The sequence below is a fragment of the Toxorhynchites rutilus genome, chromosome 3 (assembly GCF_029784135.1).
Source record: "Toxorhynchites rutilus septentrionalis strain SRP chromosome 3, ASM2978413v1, whole genome shotgun sequence".
NCBI classification, from domain to species: domain Eukaryota; kingdom Metazoa; phylum Arthropoda; class Insecta; order Diptera; family Culicidae; genus Toxorhynchites; species Toxorhynchites rutilus.
Window position 1 is genome coordinate 292,133,788 of NC_073746.1, and position 24,554 is coordinate 292,158,341.

General features: G+C 38.6%; 2 protein-coding genes across 3 annotated transcripts in view; one reads left to right on the forward strand and one right to left on the reverse strand.

The window, feature by feature from the left end:
• The first annotated feature begins 223 nt into the window (after window positions 1–223).
• LOC129774652 (DNA repair protein complementing XP-C cells homolog) lies at window positions 224–21,195 on the forward strand. Of its 2 annotated transcripts, XM_055778472.1 has the most exons (6): window positions 224–327; window positions 386–617; window positions 678–1,998; window positions 16,480–17,571; window positions 20,568–20,736; window positions 20,818–21,195. In XM_055778472.1, the coding sequence occupies exons 2-6, from the start codon at window positions 397–399 to the stop codon at window positions 21,102–21,104; spliced, it is 3,090 nt and encodes a 1,029-aa protein (XP_055634447.1). In that variant the 5' UTR covers window positions 224–327; window positions 386–396; the 3' UTR covers window positions 21,105–21,195. The 2 variants fall into 2 exon arrangements, with proteins under 2 accessions (XP_055634447.1, XP_055634446.1); XM_055778471.1 differs by having other exon boundaries at window positions 259–617; window positions 20,818–21,194.
• Window positions 21,151–24,554, reverse strand: part of LOC129774651 (nucleoprotein TPR) — a 30,348-nt gene continuing 26,944 nt past the window's right edge. The window contains exons 6-8 of the mRNA XM_055778469.1: window positions 21,878–22,664; window positions 21,664–21,817; window positions 21,151–21,602 (exon numbers count right to left, since the gene is read on the reverse strand). Coding sequence (XP_055634444.1) covers window positions 21,430–21,602; window positions 21,664–21,817; window positions 21,878–22,664 — 1,114 coding nt within the window. The 3' untranslated portion in view covers window positions 21,151–21,429. The remainder of the gene's footprint in view (window positions 21,603–21,663; window positions 21,818–21,877; window positions 22,665–24,554) is intronic.

Genomic DNA, 24,554 nt, shown 5'->3' on the forward strand with positions numbered 1-24,554 from the left:
TAATTATTTTAATTAAAAAAGGAAAAAATGTCCACGTGGACAAAGGGAGGTAGGGGTATGAAAATGTCCACGCTTGTCCACGGAGGGAAAGGGGGGAGTCTAAAATCGTGCTTTTTCTGTCCACGTGGTATGTGGACATCCCCTAAAGGGATTCATTTTCACGATGAAATCACAATATTTTGATTCAGCGATTAATGGTAGATACACCCTATCCAATCAATAGGACGTACACTCGCGAAAAAGAGTATAGCAAGCAAGCTTCCAAATGAACGCAATGTATACAAACAAAGCACTTATCATTCTTGTTTTTTGGTACCCGAAGTAAATGTATTGATCATTCTCATTCTGTAACAAACAAAAAATATTCAATGTATTAACCGTGTAGATGCAGAACAAATGAGTGAAATCACCATGAGTGACGACGAAGAGCAGGAAACGGACTTTCAAGCCAGTGAAGATGAATGGCTTCCGGAAAAGTCCGATGGACGACGACTGCAAGTGGATCGCTCCGGAACGGAGTCGGACGAGATTTCGGGTGAAGAAAATAAGCGACCAGCGTGGAAAAAACGAGAACATGGCGGCGCCAAGGGAAGATCTAGCAGGACTACTGCGACAAGGTAGGCAAATATGTTCTCATATATATATATATTCTGATAATACAAAATGTTTTATTATAGAAAAACTCGTGGATCGATTAAACCGACTGTATCATTCAACGCACAGCGCAAGAAAATGGTTGTCGAAACAAATGATAATTCGGAAAGCAGCGGTGATGAGCATCTGGTGAATCCTAATATGTTAGATTTAAATTCGGACTTCTTCATGGAACCAGCAAATGATGCGGCTTCTAAGGCTGTCCCAACATTTGATTGCAATGCTGGGACGCATCTATCGGATTCATCGGGGGATGAACATGAGGGCAAACAAACTGCTACTGAGAAGGACAAGATTGATGCACGAGAATCGAAAAGAAAACTAATCGCCAAAATCAACCAAAAATCACAAGGTCTAGTAAATTTCGAAAGTCTCAATGAATTCAATCGTAAGATAGAACAAGCAAAACAACAATTACTGATATCTAAAACTAAAAAGTCGGATGGAAGCGGCTCGTCGAGCATCAGCAATATTCTCGCGATGGGTGAGCATAAAGGAAGTGACACACAATCAACAAAAACAGGTGAAAAGAAAAAGGATGAGTCGGACTCTGATTGGGAGGATGTTGAAGAGAAAGAGGAAAACGGTTCTCATAAAGACGTCGAAATCACACTGGATATGAGACCTGTCGTGAGCCAGAAAAAGAAACGCGATGGAATCGATGTAGAAGCATGCATCAGAAGAATTGAAAACCGAAGAAAGCGTGAGAATCAAATAGTTCTCCACAAGGTAAACATTCTTATGGCTATCAGCCACGGCAACTATGTTAATAATACGCTCAACAGTACAAAATTACTCTCCTTGGCATTAACTTTGGTCCCATCCAAGAAGTGTTATCCAAAGAATCGAACCAATCTGGAATACTTCGAGCAAGTTACCAAATTCTATCGTGAAATAATTGACCTCAAAGATAAGCGAATGTTCAATCGGTTCAAAAAGCTTTCATCGCTGGAAACATCGCTTCGGCTGGAAATGCTCACTAAAGCTACCACCTGCAAACGAGATCACATCCTCATTTTCATAATCCTTCTACGAGCGATTGGGATCCAGTGCCGTCTGGTGATGTCGTTGGTCGTGGCTCCCAAAAAATTGCCCCAAAGTGAGTTAAATCCATCCCAAATGGAATCGACTAGAAAGGTAGATGCTAAGGGATCAGAAACTTCTAAAAGTTCTACAAATCAGTCAAGGCAGGCCATTGTGATCCCCCAATTAGACGGCAATGATGATTCTTGTGGCGAACCATTCAAGAAAAGAATATTGGACAACACAAAAAAGCAATCGAGCAAGAAGAATAATTTAGATGCGAAACCTGAATCGAACACGAAATCGGCGCTATCACCTAAAGTAAGTGTTATAATCCTCTCACGCATTATTAACCCATTAACATACGATTAAATTTTCAATTGAGCGGACCAGATTGACACGCTTCGGACAGTCACGCATCGTGCTATTTCACTACATTGCTAATCGCTCTAGAACCCTTTGATATGCGAATATAGCACGAGTAAGACTAGATGTTATAATTTTTGTGGCTCGATGTTGTAGGTTTAAGGGTTAAGCAACATCTGGAGAAGATGACGAGTGCTCACCATGTGTTAAACCTAAAGTCCAAAGCGCTCAAACGCCTATCGAAATATTTTTCAGGTCATTCTCGCTCTGGAACAGATATACTCAACCTGTGGCCCACCAACCAACCTCTTTTGGTTAGCCCGTCTGGCCCGTTATCATTTTGTATGTGTAGAAATCACAAAATCGCTTAGGAAACATGAGACGGAGTTTAAGGCCTTCTACACATTGGGAAACCGAAACCCGATTATTTTTTTTATCTGTATTATAGTAACTTTCAACCCATTTGGCTGGTTCGTCATTTTTACTTACATTTTTGGAAGAATGTCGGGAGTGAGAATTGAACTCGTGACCTTCAGCGTGAGAGACATGAATGTTACCACTACGCCAGATCGCCTCCCCCAAACCCGATCTATGTTGGCGATGTCAATCGCATCTCCAACTCAGCTCTGCATATTGAGACAACTCAATTTGCAAGCGAAAATTTAATTTTTGTTAGTCTTTTTTGCGATAGCAATTAAAATTCATAAACTTCTGAAATTGTAGGAATCATAATTGAGGGGCTTAGAATGCAAGGGGTGTAAGTGACTTGATCGATTTCTCTTCATCAACTTTTTCTTTAGTTGATAACTCAACTGCAAAATCGTTCCAATATGAGTTTGCTATACCATCCGATAGATGAGGTTCTGACCTTTCTTCAAGATTGTCAAATACAGCTGGGAATGAATTTGCTGCTAAGATATGACCAAAAGAGAGAGAGTCGATGTAGAGAAATCGATCAAATCACTTACACCCCTTTCTTTCTAAGCCCTTCAATTAAAAGCATTACAGGTCCGTCCATTTAGAAAAATGTCGCATTACATGTAAATCAGGACACGAATCAAAACCTCAAAGTAAACTGACAATGTGATGGTGAGAGAGTGAATGAAAATTTACAACGTCTTAGGAATTTTTTAACGTTGAACTCGGTCGTTCTTTGCGCTAGCGAATGCACTTTAGTCTGAGTTGTGTGTTTCTTCACACTCCGCTATAAAATTTGGAGAATGAAAAGATCTGGGAAAATCACAGGTGAAAAAAACATCACGTGTTAATTCAAGTTAAAGTAGAATCTCGATTATCCGCGGAATAGTCGGGTAAACTCACCGCGAATAACGAAAATCGCGGATGATCCATTAAAGGACCAAAAAAGAAATGCAAACACGAAGAAAGATGTTTCAACATAAAAACTATGTTTTATCAATACAGAAATCATTAAACTATTCAGGAGTTCGGGTTGAGCATCGGTGCGGACTAGACGTGCTCGTTTTTGCTCTATCTTTTCTCGTAGCAAGTGTCGGTGTTTATTTGGTGTTCGGTTAAAAATGTGTTAATTTAATGTGAACATGTGCTTTCTGTCTAGATACAATGGGATCCAGTGAAATTTGTTTCAATTCCCTGGATAATTCATGTAAATATTGAATGCAGAATATGTTGGTGTGGACGCGTCCGTTGTCCGCTCGGTTCGTGTAACGACATGTTCGTTTTTTTTTCATCGCGTGTTTATTTTGTATATGTGTATGCACATTTTGGAATACAGAAGATAGGGCATGAGAACGTATGAGTGTTCGTTTTTTTGGTATTGAGTGTGAAGTTATAATATCGTTGTGACTGTATCACACCACAAGAATCATCGACAGGGATGGACTGAGCGGGAAGCTGCATCAGAGGTGTACACATTCTCTCATATGGAGAACCTGTTTGTACGCAGTGAATCACAAAAAGATACACAATCCGCGAGGAACTGTGGACAGAGAAGGTGGAAAAGAAGAGAACGTTACAGAATCGGAAACCAAAGGAATAATTCACGAGCATGCAGTGGCGTCAGCTAAGTTTTATTTCTTTCGTATACATACATTATCTAAATTCTTTCGTTGCATAATTGTTTAATCTCTTATTTCTTCATTTCTCCAATTTAATTTCTTAATTTTTTTTTCTTGAATGTGTTTATCATTTCCTCATTAACTCTTCAATCTTGAATACTTTAATTATTCATTTCATTAATTATAATTCATCAATTCCGTCCAGCCGTCGCTAACAGAATATATCGCTAGTACGAATCATTTGGGGGTAGTTCTCTCGGTTACCTTCTCAGGTTTCCCAAATATAACTCTCCGCCATCGCAACTAGAGTTCAATAAAGAAAACTCGCGGTGATCAGCGATATAAATTTTCGGTCTGGGGTTCTCTCGGTTACCTACTCAGGTTTCCTAAACATATCTCTCCTTCGTCGCGATTGGGTTTCGATGAAAACTACGTGTTATAAATAATAGATGAAAACGGAGTCAGAGCAATAAACTTTGTAGGTTTTGCTTCTCAGAAAAAAAATACAAAAATCTAAAAATTTACAAATCTAAAGATACAAAAATCTTAAAATCCAAAAATTTAAATATTTACAAAGCTCTAAATCAAGAAGTCTGAAAATATAAAAAAATATAAAAATATAAAAATCTAAAGATTTATTAATTTGAAAATGTAAAAATTTTAAACTCTAGAAATCTAAAAAATAAATTTAATAATCCACAAATCTAAAAATTTGAAATCTAAAAATCCAAAAATAAATTACCAAAAAAAATTGTTCAAATGCTACTTTGCAGCATTGTGTACGCACTTCTAAATATCTAAATATCTAAATATTCATTTGGAGAAAATTGAAAAATTAAATAAATTGAACTTGACAGGTAGTTTGTGTGTAGACATGTGACATCATTGTAATGTACGTTGTAATTTTGTAATTCTTCCTTCTCTAATTCTTTAATTGTTTAATTATTCATTCTTCAATTATTCAATACTGTAACTCTTCAGTACTTTAGAGTTTTTATGAGTTATGGCCTTCTCAGGTCAGGAAACATATCTATGTACTACGAACAATGAATAACGAAATGCATGACCGGTCCGATAACAATGTATATTTTCTTCTAATCTCATTTCGCCGAATAGTTGAGAGTTCACGTTTTTAGAATCACATCACTTACCGCAGTGAATCCTGATTTTTCTTAACCATTCCCACTAACAAATATCCTTTCTATGAGAAACGCTAGGGAACCACGCTATAGAGGCGACCCTTCTGGCCTTCGGGCGGCGAATATCATACTAACATTCCTTCCCTTCCCCTGGTGACTGTAAGGACGTGGCCGGCGTCGTTATTGACCATTTAAAGCTCGAATCACCGAAAATTGCACAACGAGAATGATTTGCTAGTCCCAAGCGTCATTCTGTGTGTTCTTTATGCAATTTGGTTGGTTCAGGTCAATCACGGAGAGCAACTACGAAATGTACAGTCTACCTAAGCTCAAGCTCAAGCTCAAGCTTACAGAAATCATTAAACTATTCATCTATAAGGTCGTGTATATCAGTGGCTGAATAATGTAAAAGCCATGATCACAACAAAAGATTATGGGCCTACCACTCACCAACAAATTCCGGAAAGGCCTATTGATTTACTATGGAACTCGCAGTCGCAAATAATCCGCACGGCGGATCACCCGCTCGCGGATAATCGGGGTTCTACGGGGGTCATAGTCTTAATTACGGAACAAAAACATTTGCTTGCAGATAATATAACTTGCATATATTTTCGCAAACTAAAATAATCTGGCATCTCTGAAACTGAAAGGAACAGTCTGTATTTGTGAAGCGAGTATTATGATGTGTTTTTGAGAAGGAAAAACGAGTTTCAAAGTATAAATTATAAATGAAAATTAACTTTTCCGAATCAAATTAGTATTCTATGTGAATGCAAATCACTTTTTTTTCTGCAAGTGATGAGAAAATCCCATACAGAAATTGTGTCCGAAATTGACGTTATATTATATTAATAAATTTTAGTAGAAATATCTGAAAATTCAGAGGAAATAGGTTAAGTTAGGGTTAGGACTAAGCGCTTCAACTAATTAAATAATCCCAAGTAGATATTTTCATTCAAATATTACCAATTAAAAATTGCCTTTTAGCCTTCTAATCTGATGGAGAATAGTTTGGATATTTTCGTTGTCTCCGGTTGAGGGCGATATTGACCGTGTAAAGGTAGGTTTAGAGTTCCCGTGAACGTGAACGCGGACAAACACTTTTTTGTTAATAATTCATCAGTCCATATATATAACGCGAGGACATCTTGAAACGATAGGAAAAAACATATTCTAGTTGAAAAACATGTTTAAACACAATTCATATTGATAAAAGTGGAATAATTCAATATTTCACAACGATTCTGAATTTCCACCGTGGAATCGAGATGTTGGTGAACTCACCATAGTTCACCGACTTCGGTGAACGTGAAAACAGTGGTGAATATAGACGTCAAAATATTTCCCCGTTCACGTTCGAATGTCCCAAGGCATTCTGAAAATTATTTCACCGTGAACTTAAAAGGATTTGTTTAGCAATTCTCAAGTTTTCAATGAAAATTTTGATATGGATGCAATTTCATTCAATCGGATCTTTCCGCGGGCTAAAAACCTTCGTTGGTTTGGGTTGATTCGTGAACAACTGTATATTTTATCCGAATAATTTTATTGAAGATCGATGTTTATTTACTTCACGTTCACTGTCGAACTTTTAATATGAACGTGAACGTGAACAAAATCATTTTATTCAGCACGATTTTTTGAGCTGTTTGTTCGCAATGTAATTCACCGTGAAATGACCGTCCTATTCCACCACCTGTTCAAGTTCACGTTCACGGGAACTCTAAACCGGCCTTAAGGTGCAAAATATTGATTCAGGTTAGATCGGATGTCGAAAGCCTAGCTGTCACGATATTGAAGACACTTATTGTCAATCATTTTGATCGTGTAAGGGTGGGTTTAGACTAGTGATATATTCATGTGAAGAAATATGATGAGATATATAGAAATCGCATCAAACGTTTACACTAGCGTGAACTTCTATAATGAATATATTCATATTTTCGGTGAACTTATTCACCTGAAGTAGAACTGCAACCACCTTTAGTGATTTCTCATTCACAAGCGTTTACATATGCTGAATTTATTCAAGTTATATATACCTCGAATAAGTGTATCATATTTATTCTCACCCGTTTACATCTATTTTCACGTGAATAAATCCATCTATAGCTATAGATCTCCCTAATGTAAACCGGCCATAAGGTGCCCAAAACGTGATGAAATCGTTCAGTTTTTATCCGTCATCATACACTAGCAGTGATGCCGTTCCGTTAACTATTGAAAGAAATCATATGAGAAGAAATTTATGAAAAATGTTTTTGAAAAAAAATAGAACTTTACATGAGATTTGTCTTAACATGAGCGAAATTAGAAAACAAAAGCATTTAATTTTTGCAAATAGCATCAAATAGAATGTATGCGCAACTTTTTAAAAAATTGTCCAAAATTAAGTTATGAGTTTTAGTTTCCTTCAATATGGCTGTGAAGACATTTTTTCGTACAATGTGAAAACATCTGAAAAAATCCCCTGGCATCCATGATTGAAACTCAACGAACGCAGAAATTGAAATGTTAACAGGTTGCCGACACACATCACGCGCGACTCGACATGCTAGGTTGAATCGAAAAAGTTGGCCTGACCTAAGTTGGCAGTTGCCTAGTGTGTATGCTCCCATTTGATTACACATGCTCTCAATTTTTTTGTGACATTCGTTAAGTTGGTTTCCAACCCAGGTTGCCTAGTGTGTAGATGGCCTAACACATTACACCTCTACACATTAATTAGTTGTCTAGTTAAGTGGTATTAGTAGATTAAATATCATTTAATCCGATCATTAGGGCTAATCCTGTCGACACTAGTGCATCAACATACAAATATCGATATGAAAAAATGAATATGAAATCGTTACCATTTTTTGACATAAGAATACGTCTTTCAGTACTGATACCAAATCATAAACTGGTCGCGGTTTTCTATGAAATTGTTTTACCGTGAATAATTATTTTAGCTATGAATGAATTTTGATGGTTTGCATTCCAATCGGATCGTAAATTCTTTAATTTTCCGGTAATTTATACACTACGGTTCCCAAACCCATAAATGATGTATTTAAAAAATTGGAAATTGGAAGAATACACATTTTCCTATCGCGTTCTGGTGCCCAGGAATATATGAGGGAGGTACAATATTCAAACATCACTGCTAATAAGGCAGGCGTTAATCGGTCGCTCGAGATGCAATTGCAACATCGTAGAAAGAATGTGACAATGTGATTCACGATTACAAAACACAGTATTCACAATTCATCAGTCATCTAGCTAGCGACCAGACGGCAGCGAGTATTTCGAATAACTTTTCTCAAGGCCGAGTGTTTAGTTGGGTATTCCGAATTGGTCTTTTTCAAGCCTAGTGACGAATGAATCGATGAATTTAAAAGCCTCTACTAGAATCTCAACTTAGTGGACGCGGGGTTGAGTAAAGAATCACTAAGAGATGTTTCGTGGAACGATACATTCATATATACGGCTGACCTTGAAAGTCATGAAGAACTACATAGCAACACGCCGCACCAATTCTATTTTTATTTACACCTAGCTGACCCGACGAACTTCGTCCCGCCCAAAATAGATTTTTTTATGTGAATACTAACTCTTACTAAGTGAACGTTAGTGAGTCCAATCACTGAACTCTTCATTGATTGATTACCCTTTGACCCTTTAAAATTTCCTTTTACTATAAATTGTCTAGTACTTCTACAAAAATTCGTCCTTATAATATAAAATTATTTTCAGACACAAGACTCGTTCAAGACTCTTCAAGCATTTGGAAATAACATGTTTCTCCGTTGCATGGAATACATGTTTGATACAGAGAATATTACAAAATAAAGACAGCTCAAATCGGACCATTCCTTCCTCGGGTTTAGGGCACACCAACACATTTGGCCTTCCATTTTTGTTTATATAGATAGAAGATATAGTAATGCGTTATTCCGTCTAAAAATCCTTTTCCATTTTCGAACAAACATCAATTTCGTTAGCGCCAACATCAAATGAACTGAAAACGCTTAGCTAATTGTAGAACATATGAGAATTCAATTTTCCGAATTTTCCGATTTTTCTCTCCGCTATATCTTCAAACATTCACGTTTTCTTACTATGAGCAAGTTCATGGGTTCAATCGCAGAACTGTTCAATGATTGATCTTCTAATCGACCCCGTTGAATTCACCTTTTACTGTAAAATTCTTAGTATTTCTAACAAAACCCATCATTATAATATCAGATTATTTTCAGACACAATTCTCATTCAAGATTTTTCAACCACTTGCAAATAACATGTTTCTCCGTTACATGGAATAAATCAGCCCTAAATCGGACAATTCTTTCCTCTCAGAAAAATGGGAGGAGTGTTGAACCACTTTAGAAATGTTACTTGCCCCCTAAAACCTCCACATGCCAAATTTGGTTCAGGTTGCTTGATTAGTTCTTGAATTATACATAAATGTATGCTTCATTTGTATGGCAGTACAACCATCCCCCCCCCCCTCTAGAGAGGGGAGGAGTGTCTATTCACCATGGAAACGTTTCGTGTCCCCTAAAACATTCGCATGACAAATTTGGCTTTATTTGCTTGATTAGTTTTCGAATTATGCTGAAATTTGTCTTTCATTTGTATGGCGGCTCCCCCTAAAAGAGAGGGGTGGAGTGTTTAACCACCGTAAAAACATTTATTGCACCCTAAAATCTCCACATGACAAATTTGTTTCCATTTGTTTGATTAATTCTTAAGTAATGCAGAAATTTGTGTTTCATTTGTATGGCAGCAATATGAAATCGTTACCATTTTTTGACATAAGAATACGTCTTTCAGTACTGATACCAAATCATAAACTGGTCGCGGTTTTCTATGAAATTGTTTTACCGTGAATAATTATTTTAGCTATGAATGAATTTTGATGGTTTGCATTCCAATCGGATCGTAAATTCTTTAATTTTCCGGTAATTTATACACTACGGTTCCCAAACCCATAAATGATGTATTTAAAAAATTGGAAATTGGAAGAATACACATTTTCCTATCGCGTTCTGGTGCCCAGGAATATATGAGGGAGGTACAATATTCAAACATCACTGCTAATAAGGCAGGCGTTAATCGGTCGCTCGAGATGCAATTGCAACATCGTAGAAAGAATGTGACAATGTGATTCACGATTACAAAACACAGTATTCACAATTCATCAGTCATCTAGCTAGCGACCAGACGGCAGCGAGTATTTCGAATAACTTTTCTCAAGGCCGAGTGTTTAGTTGGGTATTCCGAATTGGTCTTTTTCAAGCCTAGTGACGAATGAATCGATGAATTTAAAAGCCTCTATAATTCAAAACATCATCATCATCATTATTAAAGTCGTCTCGCTCCAGCTATCAAGCAGCCGTCTTTCTCAATAATAATATCACACAAAATGGTTTTGCTCGATTCTAAAAAAGAATGAATGATATATATGGCACTGTATGGTGCAATTTTGTTCGGTGGGGTGGGCTTTTATGCATTCTGGAGCGTGTTTGGATGTTTTGGTGTGATGATGTCGTTTTGAATTGTAAAGGGTTTAGGCTTTTTAGTTTATTCGTCTCTAGCCTTGAAAAAGACCAATTTTAAATATCAAACTAAACAACCCGGCCTTGAGAAATACTATTTGGAAAGCTTTGCTGCTTGGATGACTGATAAATCGTGAATTACTGATTTGTGATTTTTTCAATCGATCATTCAACTTTCGTGATTTGTGATTGTTTGTTTTCGGGTTGAAAGTGATGTGAGGTACTTTTCATCGTTGAGAGTTGTGTTCTACAGTGAAAAAATTAAGCTGAAATTTTGTTTCGATGGTATTGCTTTCGCCTCCGCAGTCACCACAAAATAGGTTTGGTTTGGATTTTCTGTTACCGTTCTGCGTCTACTGAGATGTTTTGTTCTGCATTGGAGATGTAGTTTTGCTACTGAAAGACTACTTAGATATTCAAGAAGTTCAGTTTTCCAGTTTAAATGCATTAGACAGCGAGCAATCAACAGAACATGTTGATGCTTAGAATTAATTTGACAGTGAAAGCAGTCATTTGTCGGCCCTTGTCATTACTATCAAATATTTGTATCAAAGAGTTTTATTATTAAATTTCTTCAATGTTTGTGCTCGCCGGCAATAATTTCGTAGTTCTATGTGAACAGTGCGGTCATGTCTTGAAAATTACCTTCTTCATTTATCTTTTTTTCTTTGCGGTACGCGACACGTGTTTGTGGCCCCTATAAAAAAAGGCTGAGTACCACTGCTCTGGAAGATCCTATCGCTCAGCTAATCTAAAGTCAACATGGCTTACTGAAATTTTTCGATCTTCATCACGCTCGCTCTGATTCCGAATTTCGTGTGCTCACCAAAATTGGAGACTCCTTTTTTCGACTTTCGAACGACCTGTTATAAGCGATAGTCAGCCAACACAGTCAAATTCTTGATACCTTGCGAGGTGAGATAAAGAAAAACGCAGACAAAATAAAAAAAGGAAAACAACAGCAGCAGGGTTTTTCTAACCGGGGTTCGCCAAAGCGTCCCCGCATCCAAATCGATCCGCCCCAAGTCGAAGAGGGTGCCATATGTACGCTTTGTGGTAGCAAAGGGTCAGACCCCTCCTTTTCGTTGTATTCGCAAAATGGAGTAGCCATTGCTGAGAGTTTTGCAGAAATGCAGAAATTTGTGTTTTATTTGTATGGCAGCCACCCCTAAGAGAGGGGGGATGGGGTATCTAACCACCATAGAAACATTCATTGCACCCTAAAGTTTCCATATGCCAAATTTGGTTTAATTTGCTTGATTAATTCTCGGGTAATGCAAAAATTTGTGTTTCATTTGTACGGCAGCCCCCTCTAAGAGAGGGGGAAGGAGTATCTTAACACCATAGAAACATTTATTGCATCCTAAAACATCCACATGCCAAATTTTGTTTCATTTGCTTGATTAATTCTCGAGTAATGCAGAAATTTGTGTTTCATTTGTATGGCAGCCCCCCCTTTGAGTGGGGGAAGGACTGTCTAACCATCATAGAAACATTTATTGCACCCTAAAAGTTTCACATGCCAACTTTGGTTTCGTTTGATTGATTAATTTCCGAGTAATGCAAAAAATTGTGTTTCATTTGTATGGCAGCTCCCTCTAAGAGAGAGGGAAGGAGTATCTTATCACCATAGAAACATTTATTGCATCCTAAAACCTCCACATGCCAAATTTGGTTTCATTTGCTTGATTAATTCTCGAGTAATGCAGAAATTTGTGTTTCATTTGTATGGCAGCCCCCCCTTTGAGTGGGGGAAGGACTGTCCAACCATCATAGAAACATTTATTGCACCCTAAAACTTTCACATGCCAACTTTGGTTTCGTTTGCTTGGTTAATTTCCGAGTAATGCAGAAATTTGTGTTTCATTTGTATGGCAGCCCCCCCCTTAGAGAGGGGGGAGGGGTCTCAAAATATCACGAAAACCTTCCCCGGCCCCAAAAACCCCTACATACCAATTTTCATGTCGATCGGTTCAGTAGTTTCCGAGTCTATAAGAATCAGACAGACAGACAGACATCACTCCATTTTTATATATATAGATTATATATATAAATAGATAGATAGATATATATAGATTAAATTTTTGCTGAGAGTTTTCGTCGTTTAGGTTGATGCAAGTGTGTGATATACCGAATCAAAACAATAATTGTTTGAATCTGGTGTTCACTACTAATAAGAAATCCTGTCATGTTGCTGCGACGAACCCAAAGCACGAAATTCACCGCGTTGCGATTGCTACTGCTTCTTCTTGAATGGCGTTAACGTTCCCTGTGGAACTTTTGCCGTCTCAACGTAAGCATTAACTAGCGTCATTTATTAATACTTAGTTGAGATTTCGTAAGCCAAATAACACGCCTTGAATGTATTCCGAGGGGCAAGCTCTTGAATACGCTTGACCACAGTGCAAGTCGAAGGAAATTTCTTTGACGAAAAATCTCCCCGGCCAGAACAGGAATCGAACCCGAACACCCCTCATGATAATGTGAGACGCTAACCACTCGGCCACGGGTGCTACTGTTACTCTGCGCGAAGTGGAAGTTGGGAAGTTCAGACTAGAATCTCAACTTAGTGGACGCGGGGTTGAGTAAAGAATCACTAAGAGATGTTTCGTGGAACGATACATTCATATATACGGCTGACCTTGAAAGTCATGAAGAACTACATAGCAACACGCCGCACCAATTCTATTTTTATTTACACCTAGCTGACCCGACGAACTTCGTCCCGCCCAAAATAGATTTTTTTATGTGAATACTAACTCTTACTAAGTGAACGTTAGTGAGTCCAATCACTGAACTCTTCATTGATTGATTACCCTTTGACCCTTTAAAATTTCCTTTTACTATAAATTGTCTAGTACTTCTACAAAAATTCGTCCTTATAATATAAAATTATTTTCAGACACAAGACTCGTTCAAGACTCTTCAAGCATTTGGAAATAACATGTTTCTCCGTTGCATGGAATACATGTTTGATACAGAGAATATTACAAAATAAAGACAGCTCAAATCGGACCATTCCTTCCTCGGGTTTAGGGCACACCAACACATTTGGCCTTCCATTTTTGTTTATATAGATAGAAGATATAGTAATGCGTTATTCCGTCTAAAAATCCTTTTCCATTTTCGAACAAACATCAATTTCGTTAGCGCCAACATCAAATGAACTGAAAACGCTTAGCTAATTGTAGAACATATGAGAATTCAATTTTCCGAATTTTCCGATTTTTCTCTCCGCTATATCTTCAAACATTCACGTTTTCTTACTATGAGCAAGTTCATGGGTTCAATCGCAGAACTGTTCAATGATTGATCTTCTAATCGACCCCGTTGAATTCACCTTTTACTGTAAAATTCTTAGTATTTCTAACAAAACCCATCATTATAATATCAGATTATTTTCAGACACAATTCTCATTCAAGATTTTTCAACCACTTGCAAATAACATGTTTCTCCGTTACATGGAATAAATCAGCCTTAAATCGGACAATTCTTTCCTCTCAGAAAAGTGGGAGGAGTGTTGAACCACTTTAGAAATGTTACTTGCCCCCTAAAACCTCCACATGCCAAATTTGGTTCAGGTTGCTTGATTAGTTCTTGAATTATACATAAATGTATGCTTCATTTGTATGGCAGTACAACCATCCCCCCCACCCTCTAGAGAGGGGAGGAGTGTCTATTCACCATGGAAACGTTTCGTGTCCCCTAAAACATTCGCATGACAAATTTGGCTTTATTTGCTTGATTAGTTTTCGAATTATGCTGAAATTTGTCTTTCATTTGTATGGCGGCTCCCCCTAAAAGAGAGGGGTGGAGTGTTTAACCACCGTAAAAACATTTATTGCACCCTAAAATCTTCACATGACAAATTTGGTTCCATTTGTTTGATTAATTCTTAAGTAATGCAGAAATTTGTGTTTCATTTGTATGGCAGCCCCATACAAATCACGAAAACCTTTCCCGGCCCCAAAAACCCTTACATACCGATTTTCATGTTGATCAGTTCAGTAGTCTCCGAGTCCATGAGAATCAGACAGACAGACAGAAATCCATTTTCATATATAACTAGCTAACCCGGCAAACTTCGTCCCGCCCATTTACTTGATTAAATTTCGAGTAATGCAGAAATTTGTGTTTTATTTGTATGGCAGCCACCCCTAAGAGAGGGGGGAGGGGTATCTAACCACCATAGAAACATTCATTGCACCCTAAAGTTTCCATATGCCAAATTTGGTTTAATTTGCTTGATTAATTCTCGGGTAATGCAAAAATTTGTGTTTCATTTGTACGGCAGCCCCCTCTAAGAGAGGGGGAAGGAGTATCTTAACACCATAGAAACATTTATTGCATCCTAAAACCTCCACATGCCAAATTTTGTTTCATTTGCTTGATTAATTCTCGAGTAATGCAGAAATTTGTGTTTCATTTGTATGGCAGCCCCCCCTTTGAGTGGGGGAAGGACTGTCTAACCATCATAGAAACATTTATTGCACCCTAAAAGTTTCACATGCCAACTTTGGTTTCGTTTGATTGATTAATTTCCGAGTAATGCAAAAAATTGTGTTTCATTTGTATGGCAGCTCCCTCTAAGAGAGGGGGAAGGAGTATCTTATCACCATAGAAACATTTATTGCATCCTAAAACCTCCACATGCCAAATTTGGTTTCATTTGCTTGATTAATTCTCGAGTAATACAGAAATTTGTGTTTCATTTGTATGGCAGCCCCCCCTTTGAGTGGGGGAAGGACTGTCTAACCATCATAGAAACATTTATTGCACCCTAAAACTTTCACATGCCAACTTTGGTTTCGTTTGCTTGGTTAATTTCCGAGTAATGCAGAAATTTGTGTTTCATTTGTATGGCAGCCCCCCCTTAGAGAGGGGGGAGGGGTCTCAAAATATCACGAAAACCTTCCCCGGCCCCAAAAACCCCTACATACCAATTTTCATGTCGATCGGTTCAGTAGTTTCCGAGTCTATAAGAATCAGACAGACAGACAGACATCACTCCATTTTTATATATATAGATTATATATATATAGATTATATATATAGATAGATAGATAGATATATATAGATTAAATTTTTGAGTAAGGTTTTCTAACAGTGCATGTAAAATGTTATTTTTCTAAAATAGTTCATTATTACTTTTCCAACAAACTTGTCAAACATCATATTTAAATCAGACATCTGGAATTTGAGTTACGATTTTTTTGAAAGAAAGGTAAATTATTTTGAATACGCCCTTTTAAAAAAACAGTCGTAACTTACTTTGGACATAATGTTAATGTAAAATGTGATTTTGGGTAGTTTTTGGGTCAAAAGTACCAAGTACCAAACACAAACGAACAATTACACCAACCGGTTTTATGCAGGCTTTTTTTTAAGAAGCCTGCCAAATTGGCTTCAATTTGATATGTCAATCGTCTGAATTGGTCCAGTAGTTCAAAAGTTATGATTTTTTGAAAGTCATTTTTGAAAAAAGGGGAAAAAATATTTTCCGGCCTCTTTAAAATGGAAATGGGAACCCTAATGAAAAATTAAAAAAAAGCCAAAAAAAGTCTAGTATTTTGCGGCTAGGAATAAAACTATCAATTTTTATGAAAATCTGAGAACCACGGTTCGACATGGAATGGCTGGATTGGCAGAACATTACAACATAAATAATCATTCATAGATTGTATTAATTTAATACATAAACATCTTCTTCATTCCAGACAGCACCAAAATTGCTGGAAATATGCAAGTTCTCACCTAGGAAGACGCGTAAACAGCGTCAAGCACAAGCGGAACCTTCCTCCTCCACTGGAGCAACAGATTCAAAAAAGCAAAAAATTAGCAATAATACTGATGCACCCTCGTCGTCATCATCGATTAGTATTGTTTATACGAAAAAAGAACCTTCAGACCCTGCTAGAGATAAGAATAAACGAAAGCAATCTTCCAAATGCGCTAACACAGATACCGTGCCAGCTTTGAGCCTTCAACCAACCCAACTCCCTAAGAAGTCCGACGCGGGTGACAAGCAATCACGAAAATCAACTGTCGAAACAAGCAACCCCACAAGGGCAATAAAGACTGAGAAGTCCGGCAAAAGTAAGACCCCTCCCGAGACCAAACCCCCTAAAATACTCAAAATCGAATACATTGATAAGAAATTAAAGCGGCGTCTGGATCGACGGGTTCTTTCCACCGACGACGAATGCATGGCCCAGTCTGGGGATAAGCCGAAGTTGAAATCCGGTGTTAACTTGTGGGTCGAAGTGTACGCCGAGGAAGAAGAACAGTGGATCCCAGTCGACGTGATTGGTGCAAAGGTACACTGTGCTGAACAGATCGCTAGACAGGCGTCCTCTCCACTGGTCTATATTCTCGCCTGGAATAACGATGGGACCATTAAAGACGTAACGGCGCGGTATTGCAAAAATTATGCCACCAGCACGAAAAAGTTACGCATAGAGCAGGAATGGTTGGACGAGACATTGCGAAAGTACAAGGGCAAACAGAGTGCTCGCGATATCGAGGAAGATCGCAGCTTGAATCAAACTCAATTGGAGCAACCTCTACCTACGGCCATCGGCGAGTACAAGAATCACCCACTGTATGCACTGAAGCGTCATTTGCTCAAATTCGAAGGTATTTACCCACCGGACGCCCCCACCCTTGGTTTCATAAAGGACGAACCAGTGTATGCCAGAGAGTGCGTCCATACGTTACATTCGCGGGAAATTTGGTTGAAGCAGGCCCGTACGGTGAAAATGTTCGAAAGCCCATATAAAGTTGTTAACGCAAGGCCAAAGTTCGACCGGGTAAGTTCTCGAAATAGTTACAATTTTATACATTTTTATGTACTTAAAATGATGCTACATGAAGAGATTGAATCTTATTCACAAGATTGTTCCGCCAAAGAACTCGGTCCATAGCTGCACTTCTCCAACTCCCGGGTGCACCTATTCTTACCAAGTTTTGCTCCTCCTGGTCCAATCACCTCGCTTGCTGGGTTCTTCTTTTTCGACTTGGCGACTTTCTAGATACTGTGAAGATGCGTGAAGCTGCGCCGGTTCGGGGTTCATTCATTCTGCTTCTCCATACTCTGTTCTCCTGTACACAACCGTATATTATTCTGAGCACACATCAAATGCTTCCGAGTCCTCTTTAAGCATCGTCCATGCTTCGTGCCCATAGAGAACAACCGGTCGAATCGGGGAATTGTACATGATACACTTCGTTCGGGGGTCTCCTGCTAGCGTTTATTTAGTCTTAAACGCGTTGATTCTAAGTCCTATCAGCTCTGTTTCGTGTTTCAGTCGGGTATACAAGTCCGCTACCTTCGCATGTGTTCTTCCGATTATGTCCACGTCATCGGCGAAGCAGATAAACTGACTAGATTTGTTGAAAATCGTGCTCAGCATGTTGAAGCCTGCTCTCAACATAACACCTTTCAGCGCTAAGTTGAAGAGCAGATAGGAGAGTCGAAGTCGAAGTCTCCTGTGAGTCCAAACGACTCCGACAGATCGCCTAAGATCCGCACACTACACCACACACCGTTCATCGTTGCCTGAATCAGTCTTGTCAGCTTTCGAGGAAAGCCGTGATCGTCCATTATTCTCCATAGCTGTCGTCGGTATAATGTGCGATACCAGGGCTGTGAAGTCGGAGAAAAATTGACCCCGACTCCCCAAAATTATTAGTATCGCCTCCGGATCCTGTTGAAAAAATTAAATATTTCGAAACCAGGTTTTTCATTAGGATGTTTTTTAAAATTTGTTACATCCCACAACCACAGCTTTCATAAATTAACGACATGAATTAAGGTGAAGACGGTTATATTTTCTTACTTCACGATTCCCTATTGTTTGTTGTTTCTCCTATTGATTCACAGATACAATCACATGTTTATCTTGTATCAATGTCGTAACGCATCACAACTAGACCCAAATTTTATTCAATTTTAGTAAGTCTGCAGTGGGTCAAGAAGTGGTGACTGAATACAGGTTTAATAATCTCAACGTCACTGGTTCGAATCTCGATGTTGCTTTTATTTTTTTTTACTTTCGGAAAATGGAAAAATGTTTCCAAATTGATTAGTCCTTGGTTGGGTGTTTCGTAATGCGAATAATTTTGCTGTATTAAGCTTGTTTTTCAATCCTTCACAATGAAGACAAATTCATGCGAATGTTTGCGAACTTTTTTCGCCAACCAATCAGAACGAAGCGCGGGATCACTAGCGAAAGAGCGAAAAAAGATAGAACTTCCCAAGCTTTTGCTGCGAAAAATTACGAATTCACGGTACATTGACAGTTGTCTCTGCCCACATCAGAAAGTTGGAACGAGTCAATCAAGATGGATGCAACAAGATATGAAAAACTTTGCTCAGCTTCACATCGATGGAACGATGTAAGCAATATTCAAGTTTGCGGCAGGATAGTAAATAATTTTCCGAATTTCTGTTTATACTTTACTGAATTTTCTAACATTGAACTGTATGAAGTTCAAGATATACTTGAACTCACATTTGTGAGTAATATGAATTTGATTCACCAATCTCGTACAACTTGTTTTCGTTGTAAGGACGATAGTTTGACAGATTCGCATGATTTCGTAATTCAATGTGAATGACTTTAGCGAAAACATTTCGCAAGGACGAATTTCTCAAGTGAAAAATTCGCTCATTCTGAGCAAGCTTTATTCCCACTTAGTTCGCATTATGACCCACTATCAGGGTTTCCAACTATAATTTAAAAAAAAAAGAAGAATGAAAATAAAAATCAGCAGAGCTAACAATGGGTTGTCCGAAGAGTTCGTGCTGATTTTTTAGAAAACAAAAGTATAATTTTTATAGGGAGCCATCTTTTACCCAGCCTTTAAATTATATCCTCCCATGTGACATTTTTATGATTTCGAGAAAAACGAAACTTGTAGTTCAGTGCTCTGCAATTTTCAAAGCATTTAATTTTCTCGTTCAATGTTGTTCTCAGAAATGTTAGCTACTCTCTGGCAATACTCTGACGCATAATAATCGTAAAAAACATCAAGTATCATGCCAAAACGACAGTTTTTTGACTGACTATACGTACATGGTCCACTCAAACTGAACCAAATGAAGCATTTTTTATGATTTGGTTCACTATGACTGGATAATTTCGAAATATTTCTCAATCAATTAACAGTTGAGTCAAAGTGTGCCATTCTGTTATGAAATTTAGAACGAGAAGCGGTGTGAGATTGCAACTTTGTAAACATTTGATTGCGATCAGCGTAATAGTCTCTGCCATCTATTACAGGCATGAATATGGTTGCACGGCAAACATGTTAGAGCATAAACTTCCCATTTTCAATCATCTTAGACAGTATTCGTCAGGAGAATTCGAATTCATTGTCATCGTTGCTGTCTAAATCGAACTCAGAAATTGTACATTTGGCGATCATTCACACTAAAGACCAGCATTTTTTACTGATCTGTTCAGTCAGAGTGGACCAAGTTTATTTTAACCCATTACTGCCCAGGTGTAGGTTATGTTTCCTTTGCGACTTTTGCGGGAAACTCGAACTTTGCATGCTTCAATACACAACAAAACAACAAAAATGTCAACATAAATAAAAAACATAAAAAAACATAAAAAAAACTACAACATAAATTGTCATGTGGTATCATTTAAAATGCGCTTAACACTTTAGTTTCATCAAAAACGGGCATTTTCGCGTATTAAATTTCATAAGCTGGGCACTAATGGGTACTCAGAATGTGCACATTTTACAATTACAATTACTTTACCAAAACAGTTGCAACATTCCTCTCCCGTAGGCTTCCGGCCAAATGCAAGCAGCCCAGCCTTTGGATTTATTCGGTTACTGGCAAACTCAGGACTACGAACCACCAACGGCCGAGAACGGAATCGTGCCCCGCAACGCATATGGCAACGTGGAGTTATTCAAACCGTGCATGCTCCCAAAGAAAACCGTTCATTTGCAGCGTAAGACAACCCCCCCCCCCTCCCAACCAACTTTTGATTCTATTCAATTTATTCTCACTGCTGTTTCTTACGCATTCACAGTTCCAGGGCTGAATCGCATATGTAAGAAGCTGGGCATCGATTGTGCCCAGGCGGTGACCGGATTTGACTTTCACGGGGGGAGCAGTCACCCGGTTTATGATGGCAGCGTCGTTTGTGAAGAATACAAGGACATCGTGGTGGACGCATGGTACCAGGAACAAGAGGAAGGAGACAAACGAGAGCAGGAAAAGTACGAGAAAAGGGTGTATGGAAACTGGAAAAAACTCATAAAGGGTTTACTGATAAGGAAGAAGCTACAAAACAAGTACAATTTCGATAACTTGTAAGGAGTGTGAAATAATCACTGATTAAATATTAATTATCACCTACCGATTAGAGTTCAATGGTTTTTATTTCAATATTTAAATAAACAGTACGCGTTCTATCGCATAGTTTTTTATGAAGTGATGTTTACCATACGAGTGAATTCAAGCTCAAAATAATAACTCCGCAATCTCTTCAACAACTGAATGCTAATTTTGAAACATCACAAATGATGTTAAAGTTATATGGAAATATGTATGCAACTTACTGGACCCGTAAGCTAAATTCATAAATACTCTACCTTTTAACCGATAGTGGAATAATGCGTGCTCCCCGTTGACGTGAAGTTCAAGGGCGATTGACAGAACGCCGAGCACGGGATGATCGCGTATTGCGGCGGCCAGATGGTGGACTATCCGACTGTTGCTGATACGACTGATGGAATGGTCTGGTTGGACTGTCAACTGATGAGCCCGACGGCTGAAGCATTTGTGACGCCGATGGACCAGAACGGTTGAGAGCTAAAATGAACAAATTGATAATTTGTCTACCGGCGATCCAAGCGGATGCCTGTATACTTACAACGGCTTTCGTTCCACGTGACGTTTCTTGCAGTACTTCCCCGTTGGCCAAAGCGACGACCACGGCGCGTAACCGTGGTTTGCCTTGGAACGCTTCGAGATCGCGTATTGCTGCTGGGTGTCTCCAACACATCAGCTTCACTTCCCTCATCCATCTATGAAAGAAAGCAAATCAATCTTACAAATCTCATAACGTAACGTAACTAGCAGCTTACCGGGGCCGAAACAGATGCTTGTGGTCTCTCGCCTTCTGAAGTGACTCCGTCGACGGATTCTTCTTCATCGGGAATTTCTGCACTCCTCTCTCGATCTTCTTCCATATCGGTATCTAAGTCCTCATCGTCATCATCATCGTCAAGTTGATCTCTCGATTTATCTTGACACGCAGCCGTAGCTTCAGATGTGCTGGCCGTTTGTTCAGCTTCAACACTTTCCACTGTATTTGACTCTGTGATGTCGTAGTCGTTATCTAGCCACGGATGAGTATTAACACTATTTCCTACCGTTCTCGCGTCTGAGTTACCTTCAGCAACAGAGATGATGATTTCTGGCACCTGTCCTTCCGCCTCATTAGCTGTGCCAGTTGTACTAAGCACTGAAGGACCTGCAGCTACCGATTCATCTCTCTCTTCCTCGGATCTAATTTCTCTCATGATTCCGATAGTCACAGATCTACCACTCGGGGCTAGCTGTTCCCCACCAGCTTGCTCAGCCTCGTTGCTACTGTTGGTGGGTACCGTGGCATCCGTCGAGCCATGGATGATAGCCCGTTGATGTTCGTTCGGGGAGGTTTGCTGCGGAGTGGTTGGAACACTGCGACCAGTGGCACTGCCACCGATACCGGACGATTCATCGAGTTGAGAATAGTCCATCCGGGTTTCATCGATGTTTTCAGGCATAAGATGGGCCCGCACAGAAACAACGCTGGACGACGAGCGAGCTGTTTCATTGAATGTAAACCGACTGCTTGGGACCTGGGGATGTGGCGAGCTCACAGCATCGCTGGAAGTAGATTGTTAGAGATTTGTAAGTACAGTTCGACGCTCGACCCATTTTTTTATTCCAGGCCTTAGGGAGTTCTGAAAAATAGTTTGTTTCTATGGTTTTGCGAACATGCTTATTTCGCAATTTTCGAACCGCCCAACTGATTTCTGATCTTTTTCACATCAGATAAAAACATTATATTTGTTCAAATATTAACTCTATGTTTTACCATCATGTTCGACTTCCCAATCGGGATTTATTAAGATGTCTGACATTGTGGACAAATCATCACGTGTTTTAATGTTCCCGACTCCGTCAGATCCATCCGCCTTGATGGCATTGAGCTTCGTAATACGGAATGGGAGAGTAGGCATAACAATATGGGTTTGCAGAAGATATGAACACACTTTCAAAATAAAAATTATTTTTCCCAAATCAAATTAGTACTCTATGTAAATGAAAATCACTTTTGCTTGCAAGTAGTGAAAAAATATCATACAAAAATTGTGTCTGAAGATAATTTTATTGTCTGATGTGTCTGATTTATATAATGGTAAGTTTTGGTGAGAATATCTGAAAATTCATAGAAAATAGTTTAAATTAGGGTCAGAACAACGTACTTAAATAACGTCAAGAAAAAAAATTCTTACAAATTTTAGTAATTTAAAACTGCCCTAGGGACTGCCACGTCAGTCACCGGTGACTGACATATAACAAATGATAATAAAGGTAACTAATATAAGCATATAAGCTTATAAGCATTCCCATTCGAATAAAAATACCTTCCAATACGATAATACACGTTGGCCCTAATACATTTAAGATATCCATAGAGTCGCTATAAAACCGTGGCACTCAACATGTAAAAGATAATTTTGCAGCAATTGATGCAAACATGGCCCTTCCTTGCAATGATAATCTTTTTCGATGGCTAATTTTAACTTTTTGCGGTCGCTTGTCTGCTCTCAGTATGATCTTTTTTACCGTTCTGGTCGTTTCTCTGCTCTCAACCACCACAGCAAGGAATCATACTAATCTTACACTTTATTGAGCCATGTATCAATTTAGACTTTTTCTTAACGAATCTTAATGTCTGGTGAACTTGTTCACGAGTTAATATGGTGCTTCTATGAGCGGTATTCAGTATAAACAAAAGACTATTAGCGTGGAAACATAAGAGGATAGTCACGATGCACCATCTTTCAATGGATACGTGTCAAAATTTGACAGCAATCGATAGCAATGATTCGTGAGTTACAGCATTGAGAGTGAAGCAACTTTTGTTATTGTGAAAAAATGGAAAAATCACAAATCAACGAAAACGATGGCAAAATTGCATGAATTGGGCTTCGAATTGCTTCCGCATCCACCGTATTCTCCAGATCTGGCCCCAGTGACTATTTTCTGTTCGCAGACCTGAAGAGAATGCTCGCTGGCAAGGAATTTAAGACCGATGATGAAGTGACTTGTAGGTTATTATCGTGTTATATACACGAAGGGGAATTTTAAAATATGTGATATATGCTTTTCCAATACACCCATATAAAAATTTAATACGACCGCAAGGGGCTCATAGAGAAGCCGGAGATATCACTGTTTTACAGAGGAATTGTCGTAGTCTTATCACGAAAATGGATACGTCCAAATTTTTGATTAATAACACTAATTGTGATGTTTGTCCGAAACATGGCTTTCTTCGCGAGATGATCTCTTTTTCCATGATTTTAATATTATAAGTTTGGACCATGATGACAGATACGAAGAGGTGCTATTGGGGATAAAGGGTGTGTCACATCAAATTGCATCACGGAAAAAACGCTGTAGAAATTTAATTTTTAGGAATTATATCTTCAGCTTTCGTTTTTAATCAAATAAGAGTGTATAGATCACGTTGGCCATGCTTCACTG

Coding starts and splice junctions, on each gene's coding strand:
- LOC129774652 (XM_055778472.1), top strand. CDS start 397: ATGAGTGAAATCACCATGAGTGACGACGAAGAGCAGGAAACGGACTTT. Junction 1,999..16,479: donor AATCGGCGCTATCACCTAAA/GTAAGTGTTATA, acceptor TCTTCATTCCAG/ACAGCACCAAAATTGCTGGA. Junction 17,572..20,567: donor CAAGGCCAAAGTTCGACCGG/GTAAGTTCTCGA, acceptor CCTCTCCCGTAG/GCTTCCGGCCAAATGCAAGC.